This window comes from Zingiber officinale, chromosome 4B (assembly GCF_018446385.1).
Source record: "Zingiber officinale cultivar Zhangliang chromosome 4B, Zo_v1.1, whole genome shotgun sequence".
Taxonomy (NCBI): Eukaryota; Viridiplantae; Streptophyta; class Magnoliopsida; order Zingiberales; family Zingiberaceae; genus Zingiber; species Zingiber officinale.
This window is the reverse complement of record NC_055993.1, coordinates 35958654-35971465: the sequence shown is the minus strand read 5'-3', so window position 1 is coordinate 35971465 and position 12812 is coordinate 35958654. Positions and strand designations below refer to the sequence as shown.

The 12812-nt window shown below is 45.0% G+C and overlaps 1 protein-coding gene across 1 annotated transcript; it reads left to right on the top strand.

Annotated features, from left to right (window-relative positions):
* Positions 1 to 4275: 4275 nt before the first annotated feature.
* On the top strand, positions 4276 to 5800 carry LOC121977493 (protein trichome birefringence-like 19). Its single transcript, XM_042530039.1, has 2 exons — positions 4276 to 4780; positions 4863 to 5800. The coding sequence occupies exons 1-2, from the start codon at positions 4286 to 4288 to the stop codon at positions 5673 to 5675; spliced, it is 1308 nt and encodes a 435-aa protein (XP_042385973.1). The 5' UTR covers positions 4276 to 4285; the 3' UTR covers positions 5676 to 5800.
* Positions 5801 to 12812: the final 7012 nt, after the last annotated feature.

Below are 12812 nucleotides of genomic sequence, written 5' to 3'. Positions count from 1 at the left end.
GAATGTTCAAAATTCTTAAAATGCCTAAATAGAAATGCGTGATCCCTAGTTTAGGGAAAACCAAACTTTACATTTCACAAAGAACTATAAGGTGACTTGTATGTGTTTTAGTGCACATTAAATACAAGTGAGATGTTAGGATGATGAACAAAACTCAAGATGTTGATTTAGTGTATTCTTTTGAGTTTTAGGTTCATCAAAACACATAGTTATGTGTTTTCTAATCATTGGGAAAGCTAATGTACAAGTCATGTGCATTGAGCCCAAAGAATATGGTTGGATATTGGTTTTGAAAATCATCTTAAAATTCTTTTGGAAAACCTTGGTGAAGACTATCTTTTGATAGTAATCATCATTGAAAAGTTAGACACAAACTTGAAGAAAATACTAAAGTTTTTATAAGTTTTCAAGTTTGTGTCAATCGTTGAAAATAGGAAGTATTTTCATAGAAAACTATTTTTCCTTGAGAGTGTATACTCTAAGTAATGTCTACACGAATTTTCATGATTTTTAGAATTTTTTGGGAGTTTCTGAAGTTTACTGAAATCAATTTTCAAAAATATCAGACACTCAATCGATCGACCGATCGATTGAGAAGGTGTGTTACGCGAATAGAAACGCAGTGGATCGATTCACCGATCGATCCACACCGTATGAATCGATCCATTGATCGATTGACACAATGGTTTTGACTGGGAAAGCTTGTTTTCAGCTATTTAAACCCTTTTTCGTCCATGTAACCATTCTTAATCCCTCAAAATATATTTATTTACATTTAGTGGGAGTTTTCATGATGAAAACAAGATTGGATTGGTTAAGAAAGATTAAGTAGAAGTTTAGGTTGAGGTTTGGTTTCATTATTGAATTTTTGAACCTCAAAACTTCTAAATTTTGGATTTCCTAAAGATTTAAGGATTTCAAGTCATTGTTGGTGCAATGACAGAAGTTACATGCATGTCTTTACGGGGAGTTACTCTTTAAGGACATGGAATTTATTTTTTGACACCATTGAAGGTGATTAAACCTTCTTTTAGAAAGACAATTGCTCAAGGTTGAGCATTGAAAAATAATGGAGAGTGGATATCTTCATTGAGGGGGTATGGATGCTCTAGGATGAGAATCATAACACTGAGTACTGCTCCAGGGTGAGCAGTTAATACAGTGAAGGGTATGAGACCTTCATTGTTGGATTGAATAACGCTCAAGGGTGAGCGTTGAAGATAATGAAGGGTATGGGACTTTCATTATAAGTGTTGTGAACAACGAGTGAAGTTGTGAACAATGATGAGTAACTCTTCAGGGAAAGAGTTCTTTTTGATGTGTGCCAATAGGGGGAGAATGTAGGGTTTAAGTTAGGCCTTCATTACCTAAAGAGGGAGTTTGCCCTCTGGGAAAGGGGGAGAATGAAGGAAACCCTCATTCATGCCTTAGCATGAAGGAAGTTGAGGCTATGGGATTAGCCTAACTTAAAGGTATTGTCAAACATCAAAAAATGGAAGATTATTGGTGCAATATTCCCTAGGTCAATGTTGACCTGGTTGACTATGCTTGACATGGTTCAAGCTTGAGTCTTGATGTTTGGGTTTTGATGTTTGACAATACATGGAGACTTATAATACATGGAGATTGAAGGTGCAATCGTTCATTTGGGGAGATTGTTGGTACAATTCTCCTCTGGTCAAGGTTGACCAGTTAGATGTGAAGAAGAGTCAAGTAGGTCAAGACTGGCTGGATACTTGAGTGAGAAGTCCTGGTAAGTGAAGTCAGTCAGTTGGAAAATCCTGGTGAGTGAAGTCAGGTGAAAGACCTAGTGAGTGAAGCTAGGCAGAGGAGAAGTCCTGGTGAGTGAAACCAGGCAGTATGAAAAACCCTGGTGAGTGAAGTCAGGTGAAAGACCTAGTGAGTGAAGCTAGACAATATGAAAATCCGAATGAGTGAAGCTAGGTGAAAGTCCTGGTGAGTGAAGCTAGGCAGATGGGAAACCCTAGTGAGTGAAGCTAGGTGAAAGTCCTTGTGAGTGAAGCCAGGCAGATGGGAAGTCCTAGTGAGTGAAGCTAGGCAGATGGGAAGTCCTGGTGAGTGAAGCCAGGCACGTGAAAATCCAAGTGGGTCAAGGTTGACTGGACACCTGGTGTTGAGAAGTCCAAGTAGGTCAAAGGGTTGACCGGATATTTGGCACGAGGAGAAAAGTCTAAGTGGGTCAAAGGGATTGATTGGACACTTGGCAAGGAAGTCCTAGCAGGTCAAGGGTGACCGGATGCTAGGCATGATGTCCCAACAGGTCATGGTTGACCAGAAGTTGGGTTTTAGGGGTTTGGAACTTGATTAGGGTAAATCAAGTTGGCTCAATCGATCAACTGATCAATTAACTCATGCCCAATCGATTGGTTGATAGATTGGGTGAGGTGCCGCGACAAATTCTTCTCCCAATCGATCAATGGATCGATTGGGGAAGAATCATTGGTGCACAGAACGCCTCCCAATCGATCGTCCTATCGATTGGGAGCCTCCAATCAATCAAGCGATCGATTGGAGTGATGGAAAATCGCGGGACATAGTGAATCAATCAGGTAATCGATTCAAGCGAGTTCAGAGAGCACAGAGGCGCTCTGGATCGATCGACCGATCGATCCAGAACCTCCCCAATCGATTGGGAGTAATCCAATCGATTGAGATTCGACCGTTGGTGCTGGATAAAGCCGTTGCAAGCGCTTTCTTCAACAGATCTTCACCCGATTCTTCTTGGATACACAGCGATTTCTCCATAGAGCTCATTGCCATATTTTGAAGCTTCTTGGAGCATGGTGTTCTTGCATTTCCAAGGTCAAAACAAGAATGGAAAAGAAAGCTAGGGTTTTATGCTATAAAATCTTGTAAGATTTACTTGTATTTGCTTCTTCTTTTCTTCTTGTTGTGTGTGAGTCCTGTACAAGCTTCTCCACCTTCGGTAGTTATCGTAAAGGAGGGTTTTCATAGTGGAGAGTGCGTGTCATGTGTGGATCCTTAGATTAGTCACCTCTTCTTGAGGTGGATACCAAGTAAATCCTTCGTGTTAGCGTTGTATTTGTGTTTCTTTTATTTTCCGTTGCATATCATCACCAAGAAACAAGCGACAACAAGAAGATGAGCGCACAATGAGCTATTCACCGCCCCCCCCCCCCCAGCACATTTTGACCCTAACAGGTTCGACCCCTTAGACAGCCTCCCGACCAATCCAAAAGCTAGCACGAGTGGCTCCTTAAAAATGTCCAACAGTAGACCATAGTTAAAATTCAAACCTTGGGTGTTTGAAAAATTATTTGAAAGCCTTGTCCTTGCACTATGCCCTGGGGGCTTGTTGTAATGTTTTATTTTTATTTTTATTTTTATTAATCTAGATATCTAGCTCGACAAATCTTGGTGGCAATCGGCTCAGCCTCACGAAAGCTTTCCACCAATTTTTAGGATAAATTGAGAAGTGCTTATGAATGTCCATCTAAGGGGGCCAACATTTTTAGATTTGTCGTTCAAGAAATATTTATGTAATACACTGGAGGTAGAATTTAAATCTTAGATATCTAATTAACCACTTATAGAACCTAACCGCTAGAATTTAAAAATGTCCAGTAGTGTACCATAGTTGAGATTCAAACCTTGGGTGTTTGAAAAACTATTTGAAAGCCTTGTCGTTGCACTATGCCCCGGGGGGTTGTTGCAATATTTTATTTTTATTTTTATTAATCTAAATATCCAGCTTGACTAATCTTGGAGGTAATCGGCTCAACCCTACAAAAATTTTCCATCAGTTATTAGGATAAATCAAGAAGTACTTATGAAGGTCCATCTAAAAGAGCCAATATTTTTAGATTTGTGGTTCAAAAAAAAATTATGTAATACATCGGAGCTGAAATTCAAATCTTAAATATCTAATTAACCACTTATAAAACCTAACCGCTATATGATAGTCTGGGAGGCATTGTTGCAATGTGGTGTGTTCATGGATTTTCTCTCAGCGGAATGTAAATGATGGTCTTTCTAACCAAACGTGCTCTAAACAAGTAATTGCCGGCGTCACATGGCTACTTGCAACTAATTGTTTATCACATATTGTTGCTGAACTAGTAATTAATTAGGTGAGGAAGATGAGTTCTGCGATTAGAAAACAAAAATTATTAATCAAACTGACCTTGCCATTAAGTCAAAATTAATCCCTTGTTAACTTGATTATTTTAGATATATGTAGTGTTTAATTAAGATCGATTCGGTTCAGTATAAATAGGAAGCAGAGCAATCAATGGCATCGCTCATGCCATCATCCACTTCCATGGCGTTGCTTCACAACGTCCCCAAGTTTGTTCACCTCTTCGTCGCCGCCTTCGTCTTCCTTACCGTCATCAGACTCTATCTCTTCCCTTTACTCACTTCCTCTGCTTTCTCATGGAGGCCGTCGGCGCCAGCGCCGCCTCCTCTTCCTCCTCCGCCGGCTCCCGGTGCAGTGGTCATGGCGGGGAAGGAGTACTCGAGCAAGTGCGACATATCGAAAGGGAAGTGGGTGCCAAACCCGAACGCGCCGTACTACACCAACGACACCTGCTGGGCCATCCACGAGCACCATAACTGCTTGAAGTACGGGCGGCCGGACGACGGGTTCATGCGGTGGCGGTGGCGGCCGGACGGCTGCGATCTGCCGGTGTTCAACCCGGCGCAGTTCCTGGAACTGGTCCGCCACAAGTCGCTCGCCTTCGTCGGGGACTCCGTGGGGAGGAACCACATGCAGTCCCTGCTCTGCCTTCTCCTCAGAGTAAGCTAAGACGCACGGTTCTTATTGCTGCTATTGATCTAGGAGCTAGATCCGCACGTGAAATCGTTTGATTGATCCACAGGCGACGTACGCGGTGGACGCCTCGCCGGTGCAAGATGAGAACTTCCGTCGGTATCGTTTCCCCAGCCATAACTTCACCGTCGCCAGCTTCTGGTCGCCGTTCTTGGTCCGAGCCCAAGAAGCCGACGACGACGACCCCTCCGGCCTGTTGAATCTGTACTTGGACGAGCCGGACACCAGCTGGTCCAGAGAGATTGCGCAGTTCGACTACGTGATCATCTCCGCCGGGCAACCATTCCTCCGTCCGACGATGTTCTACGAGAACCGCCGCCTGGTGGGGTGCCACTACTGCCGATCGCCCAACGTCACCGACTTGACCAAGTACTACGGCTACCGCATGGCCTTCCATACCGCGCTCCGCGTCTTCACCGACGACCTCCGCGGCTTCGGAGGCACGGTGTTCCTCCGGACGTATTCGCCGACGCACTTCGAGGGCGGGGAGTGGGACAGAGGAGGGGACTGCATGCGGCTGCGGCCGTTCCGGCGCGACGAGGCGAGGCTAGACGAGGTGGCTTTCCAGATGTACATGACGCAGATGGAGGAGTTCAGGGCGGCGGAGAGGGAGGGGAGGAAGAAGAGCGTGAAGTTGAGGTTGCTGGACACGACGGAAGCGATGCTGCTGAGAGGGGACGGACACCCCGGCCGATATGGGCATGTCGCCGGAGCGAACGTGAGGATGTACAACGACTGCGTGCACTGGTGCCTGCCGGGGCCGATCGATACGTGGAACGACTTCTTGCTGCACACGATGAAGAACGAGGGAAGGAGGCTGGCGACGAGAAGGCGGCCGGGAAATGAGAGGAAGCCTAGCTAGCCAACCAGAAATAGCTACAGCCTTTATTTTGTTTTTCCTCGTTTCAAGAACAAAATTGCAGGTGATTTTCCCTCAATTCTCGAGAATCATCATCATCATCAAAATCGATAAATTTAACGTAAGAATACCCTTGGAGTTTCTTGAATCATGCTTTTCATCCGCACAAGGACAGCGACTGGCAAAGAGTAACGTTCAAGCTAAGTCAAACCTGTTGATGAACCGAAACAATAAAGATGTAAAGTACAATCAGACACCACGCATACACCGTGATCCAATAATTCAGCACATATGCTGACGAAGAGGTACATAACATTAAAATCTGTCTCTCGAACAAACACAATAGCCATAATATGCCTCTGAAAAGATCCTTTAATCCAAAACACAGTGCCTCCTAAGGTAGTTGTGTGTTGTTGTTGTATGGGTTGATGGTTGTAGGATTGGCGTTGCTTTGTAAGTTGCTGCCTCTCTTTTGAATCTGCGTGAGTTGCCGCACTAAACACAGCAGTTATTGTGTTTCAGTGTTTTGCTCTGGGTGGAGGTTGACATAGCTCATCATCTGCTGCAAAAAAGAGAAATCGCTCGCCCAGTGCTCCGACCGCACCCGACCTAAGGTCATCATAAGGAAGATAAATCATGATAACCGAGGGGGCAAGTGGTGGGTGGGGGTGAGGTATACAGCGTTCGGAGATTTACGTCCCGACATCCTGTGGTTCAACCCCGCGTTCTCAACTGTAAATGTAACCACCACTTACCATCTCGGATAACCCCGTGGGATTCAGCTCATCATGGTGGCAAAAGGCGAATGCGTTCACCCCCAGTGCTTCCGCCAACCCGTCCCAAGGCCAACATGGGAGAGGTAAATCACGGGAGGATACTAGCCTTTGAAATAGTGACTAGCACATAAGGGAGACATTTACCTTGGCTTTGCCGAGATTCGAACCTCAGACCTCATGGTGGCAACACCTCATGCGCTAGCCACTAGACCCATCCGAGAGGACGGGATTCAGCTCATCATGTGGCAAAAGGCGATTCGCTCGCCCCCAGCACCCCCGCCAACCCGTCCATAGGCCAACACGGAGGAGGTAAATCACGGGTGGCTACTAGCCATTAGTGCAAATAACCAAGACATGGGGAAGGTTATGCTCGGTCACGCCGAGTTTCGACCCCAAGACCTCATATGGCAACACTCCATGCCTTAACCATCGCACCGCCCCAAGGGGACTGAGATTCAGCTCATCATTGTGCAAAAAAGGCGGGTTCCGCCGCCCAGCAACCCCTAGGCCTGGCCCCACAGGGATCCTAGGAGGAGGTAAATCAGCGGTGAATGTTGGCCCGGGTAAAGCGTGGTGTCTCAGGAATTTAACACAGCCGGTCCAGATTATTCATCCAGTGCGCGTCCGTGGACCTTCAACCCTACGACTCATTGTGCAAGGATGTCACGCCTTAACCGGTTGATCCAGCCCTCGGGAGCTCAAGTAGTGATTTTTCATCATGATTGTCCAGAGAGAGAGAGAGAGATAAGTTCAGCAATCTTCCAAGCAAAGAACTCGTCGCTAAGAGAAATTCTCATTTAAACTTAAGTTTTCTCCCAACCATATGAATTTTAGGAATGAAATAAGAATTCAAATCGAGAAAATATAAAATATGATCTAGTTATATTGTAAACATGACATCACATAAGAAAATATAATAGACAAATAAAATTGATTAAAGAGTAATATCCTTGTCTTTATTGTCGTCGGCTTGATCCCTATAGAAGAAGATGAAGCGGAAGCAAATGAGGAGGATCTTCTAAAGGCTTAGGGGATGATGGGACTGAAAAGTTTCTTATTAATGGGGAATAAGAAACTATATTAAGATGATTCCCTAAACTATTGAGGACCTCCCCTTATATAGGCAACCAATCTGTTATTAGCCTATAGATGATAACGGATCGGACTAAAGAGATCTACACATTTAGCCTACATCCAATTACCCGAAACCCACTGAACATAAGTTAGATCACTTTAAAGGGTTCGGATCATATTCACATGTGCAACTTATAAATAAGCTCACATAATAGGGATAATTATATCCAACAATCTCCCACTTGGACTATATGTGAGTTGTATATAAAATATAAGTAAAACCTTAGTTGATATCAAACTTTATGTGTACAAGATACCCTTATTAACAATTTGGTCTATTAACTTCATTGGAATATGACTAAAGAGGTCATAACTGTTGGTGCAACCTTAGGTCAAGGTTGACCTGGTTGACCAGACTCGAGTTGACTTGACTCGAGTTGTGTTTTGATGTTTGACGAGTTATGTTTGACAATGTTTGACGTGAACAGAAAAGTTGTATCTTGATGTTTTACAAGGATACAAGCTTGGGAGATTGTGGGTGCAACCCGTGGTCAAGGTTGACCTGGTTGACCCGAGGTGAGTTGACCTGACTCGGAAAAGTCCAAGCAGGGAGCTTGGCACGGGAAATGTCCAAGCAGGGAGCTTGGCATGGGAAAATTCCAAGCAGGGAGTTTGGCATGGTGAAAAGTCCAAGCAGGGAGCTTGGCAAGGGAAAATTCCAAGTATGGAGACTTGGCACGGAGAAGTCCAAGTATGGAAGCTTGGCACATGGGAAGTCGGAGAGGGCTCGGTAGCTCGTTCTCCGAATTGTGGTCAGAAAGGGCTCGGTAGCTCGTTCTCTGGACCGGATGCGGAAAGTCCTGGTGAGTGAAGCCAGGCAGTGGGAAAGTCCTGGTGAGTGAAGCCAGGCAGTGATGAAAACCCTAGTGAGTAAAGCAAGGTGAAAGTCCTGGTGAGTGAAGCCAGGCAGTGGGAAAGTCCTGGTGAGTGAAGCCAAGCAGTTGGAAAGTCCTGGTGAGTGAAGCCGGGCAGATTGGAAATCCTGGTGAGTGAAGCCAGGTGAAAACCCTAGTGAGTGAAGCGAGGTGAAAGTCCTGGTGAGTGAAGCCGGGCAAGGGAAAATCCAGATGGATCAAGGGTGATCAGACATCTGGTGTTGAGAAGGTCAAGTAGGTCAAGGGAGTGACCGGATACTTGACACGAAGAGAAAAGTCCAAGTGGGTCAAAGGGATTAACCGGACACTTGGTGGGGAGTCTTAGCAGGTCAAGAGAGTGACCGGATGCTAAGCATGATGTACCAAGAGGTCAAGGTTGACCGGATATTGGTTTGGACTTGGTTTGGGCAAAAACCAAGACCTGGATCGGTCTGGAGACCGATCAGAAAGCGATCAGTGTGCCTCTGTGAGCTTACTGATCGGTCTGGGGACCGATCAGCAGGAAGCCTGATCGGTCCCCGGGACCGATCAGGGTACGCACAGAGAGTTGGGCAACTCTCTGCGAAAGTTTTCTGATCGGTCTGGGGACCGATCATCATAGAGCCTGATCGGTCCCCACGACCGATCAGACTGGGGCCTGATCGGTCCCAGGACCGATCAGAGGTGCCCTGGACCGATCAGGCTTCAGCCTGATCGGTCCAGAACTATCCGTTGGCTCACAACGGTCTTCTGTCTTCTGGCTTCTTCTTCGCAGGTGGATGCAGGTATAAAAGAGGCTGAGGGCTTCTACAGATGGGTTACTTCTTCCTTCTTCTTCCTCCTCTGAACTGAGCTGTTGTTCTTCTGAAAGCTGTGCTCTTGAGCTTTGCTGAGCTCCGAAGCTTCGTGTGAGCTTCTTTGACTGAGTTGCTTGTTGGCATTCGTCCGTGAAGTTGGTGCTTCATCCGGGACTTCAGTCGACGAGAAGGCAAACGATTATTCGTACATTCATTGTGTATTTTGTTCTTGCTCTTCTTTGTATTTCCATATTGCTGTTGCAAGCTATTGTGGCGAGGTTTCTCCACCCACAAGGAGTATTTATTACCCGGTTCTCCGGGGACTCATCCACCGACGAATTGATAGGCTTCGTCCACCTTACGGACACGTCGAGGAGTAGGAGTTTCATCTCCGAACCTCGTTACATCGACGAGTTTGAGGTTTGCTATTCTCCGTTGTCGTTTCTATTGTTTATTTCCGCCGCGCTAACCCTAATCGTAGGAAGAAACGCGAAGATTTTGGGGCGGCTATTCACACCCCCCCTCTCTAGTCGCGACCATCGATCCTAACAATAACTACTATATATGATTGTAACAAACCCCAATAGTAATCACAATAATAATGTCATTAATAACATAGATTAAGATGTGGATGTGTAGAGTGGAAATTACATGAAATGTGATCAATACATGTTAATTTCCAACTGGACCTAAGATGACCACAAATGAGATCAGATCATATTTACAAAATATTTTATGCTAAACTGCAATAGCATATCATGATTCAAACTGTATGATTCCAAAAGGAATCCATATCATATTTACAAACATCAAATGCTAAAAAGTAGTAGTAATGATGATATCATAATCAAAATATCATAGAAACATATAAATTTCTATTAATATTTTGAACTTGAAGTACATACAATAATTAAAATAAATATTTATCTTTATTAATCAACATGAAACAATCAAATAAATACAGACTCCTACTAGATGAGTTCTTCTTCCATAAGGACTCCTATATCCACAACATGTATATGAAATACATTAGGCACCAAACTTTTGGTGAGTGGATCGACCAACATGGAATATATGTTGATGTGCTATAACATGATCTGACAACTTTGAACTCTTTCTTTAACAATTAGAAACTTGATGTTGATGTGTTTAGACTTTAATGAATTGCGATTGTTCTTGGCATAAAGTTCTATGACTTTATTATCACAGTAGATCCTCAATGACCTGTCAATGTCATTAACGATCTGCAATATTGTGATGAAGTTTCGGAGCTAAATCCCTTGATTTGATGCTTCATAGTATGCTACCAACTTGGCTTCCATAGTAGAAGTGGCTACTAGCGTCTGCTTGACGCTCTTCCAAGATATAGCTCCTCCAACAAGTATGAAAATATAGTCTGAAATGGACCTTCTTCTGTCCAAACATCTAGCAAAATCAGAGTATAAATATTCAATCACCTCCAAGTGATCATAATCTCCGATACATGAGCATACATCCTTTAGTTCTTTACAAATACCTTATTACTCTCTTAACCGCTTTCTAGTATGATGGTCCTAGGTTATTTACATATCTACCTAGCATCCCCACTATAAATGTTATATCTAGTCGAGTACAAACTTGTGCATACATGAGACTTCCTACTGCTGACACATATGAGAATTGTTCTATATCTTTTATTTCAAGTTCAAGTCGTCGACACTACTGCAAGATAAACTTGTCACCTTTTGACACAAGTGTGTCACCAGGTGTACAATTCTACATACCATATCTTATAAGCATTGATCTTGTCCGAAAGTCGATGAGATGGAAAGCTGGGGATCTGGATGTCCCGCTGACCACTAGTAGACTCTGCTCTGCCCTATAAGACAGATGATGTTAGTGTCGAGCCAGGGAAGGGGTCCCCGGTGTTGGCCCTCTGATGCTCAACTCAGTCAGCGGCGATGATGTAGAAGGCGGAGCAATAAGAATGAAGACTATAGCGCAAATAGTGTATATCGCATACCTCCGCCGATGCTTGGACCCTCCTTTACATAGAGCTCATGTACCGTGCGTGCACGCTTCCCCAGGCGAGCATGCTTCTCAAAGTTTCTCATGAAAAGACTTGTCAATAAAGTGTCCCTGACACAATACCTTCACAAACCGAGCATATCTCTGATGTGACAATGGAAACTTCCGTCATACGATCTTCCTATCAACCATGCCTGGTGTCAGGGGCAGTAACTCCCAAAAGGATGTTGAGAGATAACACAGTGGATTCGTTGCTGGGCCGAGCGAGTTAGCCGCTCGGCCGGAACTTCTCTACGCCTATGCCGCGTCCGCTCGGCCGGAACTCCGCTGAGCCTGAGACGAGTCCTATTGCTTGGCCGAGTAGGGTAGCTGATCGGCTAGGAGTCTTCATATCGTCTCCTCTTCCTGTCGTCCAACAATACTCTATTGAGCGTCGGTCGTTTGACACCTCCCTGAGTCAAAGGTGGGGTCGGACCAGAGCCTTCTCCTCCTGGTCGGGGGCCTAATCGCCTGACCGGCCAATGTGATTATCCTCCGTTTGGCCATATGATACATGAACGTTGGCCGCCTTGAAACTAATCTCCATCGTAGCAACCGATCCCTACTAGGTGGGCCCTCCTTATCGCCGCATCACATGCCTCCCCATCAAGTCTAGTCGAAGAAGGTTGCATGTCTGACTGACTGGACAAATTGTCAAAGACGCTTTTCACCCAATCGGTTTATGACACTCCTTAGCTTCTGATCGGACCGATGTAACCCAACAGTCGGCTATGTGATTGGTCCCTCGTAATTGAGCGAATGTGTTAGCAGCTTTCCCTGTCGATCGACCTGTTAAAGACTGTCATTCGGCGATACGCTTGCTAACTTACGCCGATCAGCATGAGCAAGATCCATCCTTGTCTCTTCTCTTGCATTCCCTTGGGTGGGCGCGATTTGGGTTTACGTCACCCATATTTCTAGGAGATCGTGCAAATCCCTGCTCATTATGGCTGAGTGCACCTCCATGCCTCTTAATTGCCTTTATTAAATGTCATCTCGTGGGCAAGCACCACGTGTCCCTCCTGTCACCATCGCACGCTTGACGTGATAGGTGGATATCTGCTAGTGATGTGACTTTTGGCGTTTTGAATTCAACGACCAAATTTCTGCTTAGGTTTTCACGACCCTAGATCGGATGGCCCCGATCGACCGGCCTTGGGGTTTATAAACCTGTGCGTGTCAACTTCTCCTTTTGCGCATCTCCATCCTCGAGCTCTTTGGCGATAAGCCCGTGCGTTTCTCGACGATTTCCTTCCTCTTCTGTTCCTCCGGCGACATTCCAATAAGCTTTCCTTCCCTTCAATCACATCTTTTCGCCACCTTCTTTGATTTTTGCGATGGTGAGTTCTTCACAGTGTAGGATCGAAAAGAATTTAGATATCTTCACAATAGCATGATATTGTCCACTTTGGGCCTAGACCCTCATGGCTTTGCTCTTGGGCTCTCTCCAAAAGGCCTCATGCCAATGGAGATATCTTTCTCTTATAAACCCATGATCTTTCCCATGTGTTTTCAATGTGGGACTATGCTTGC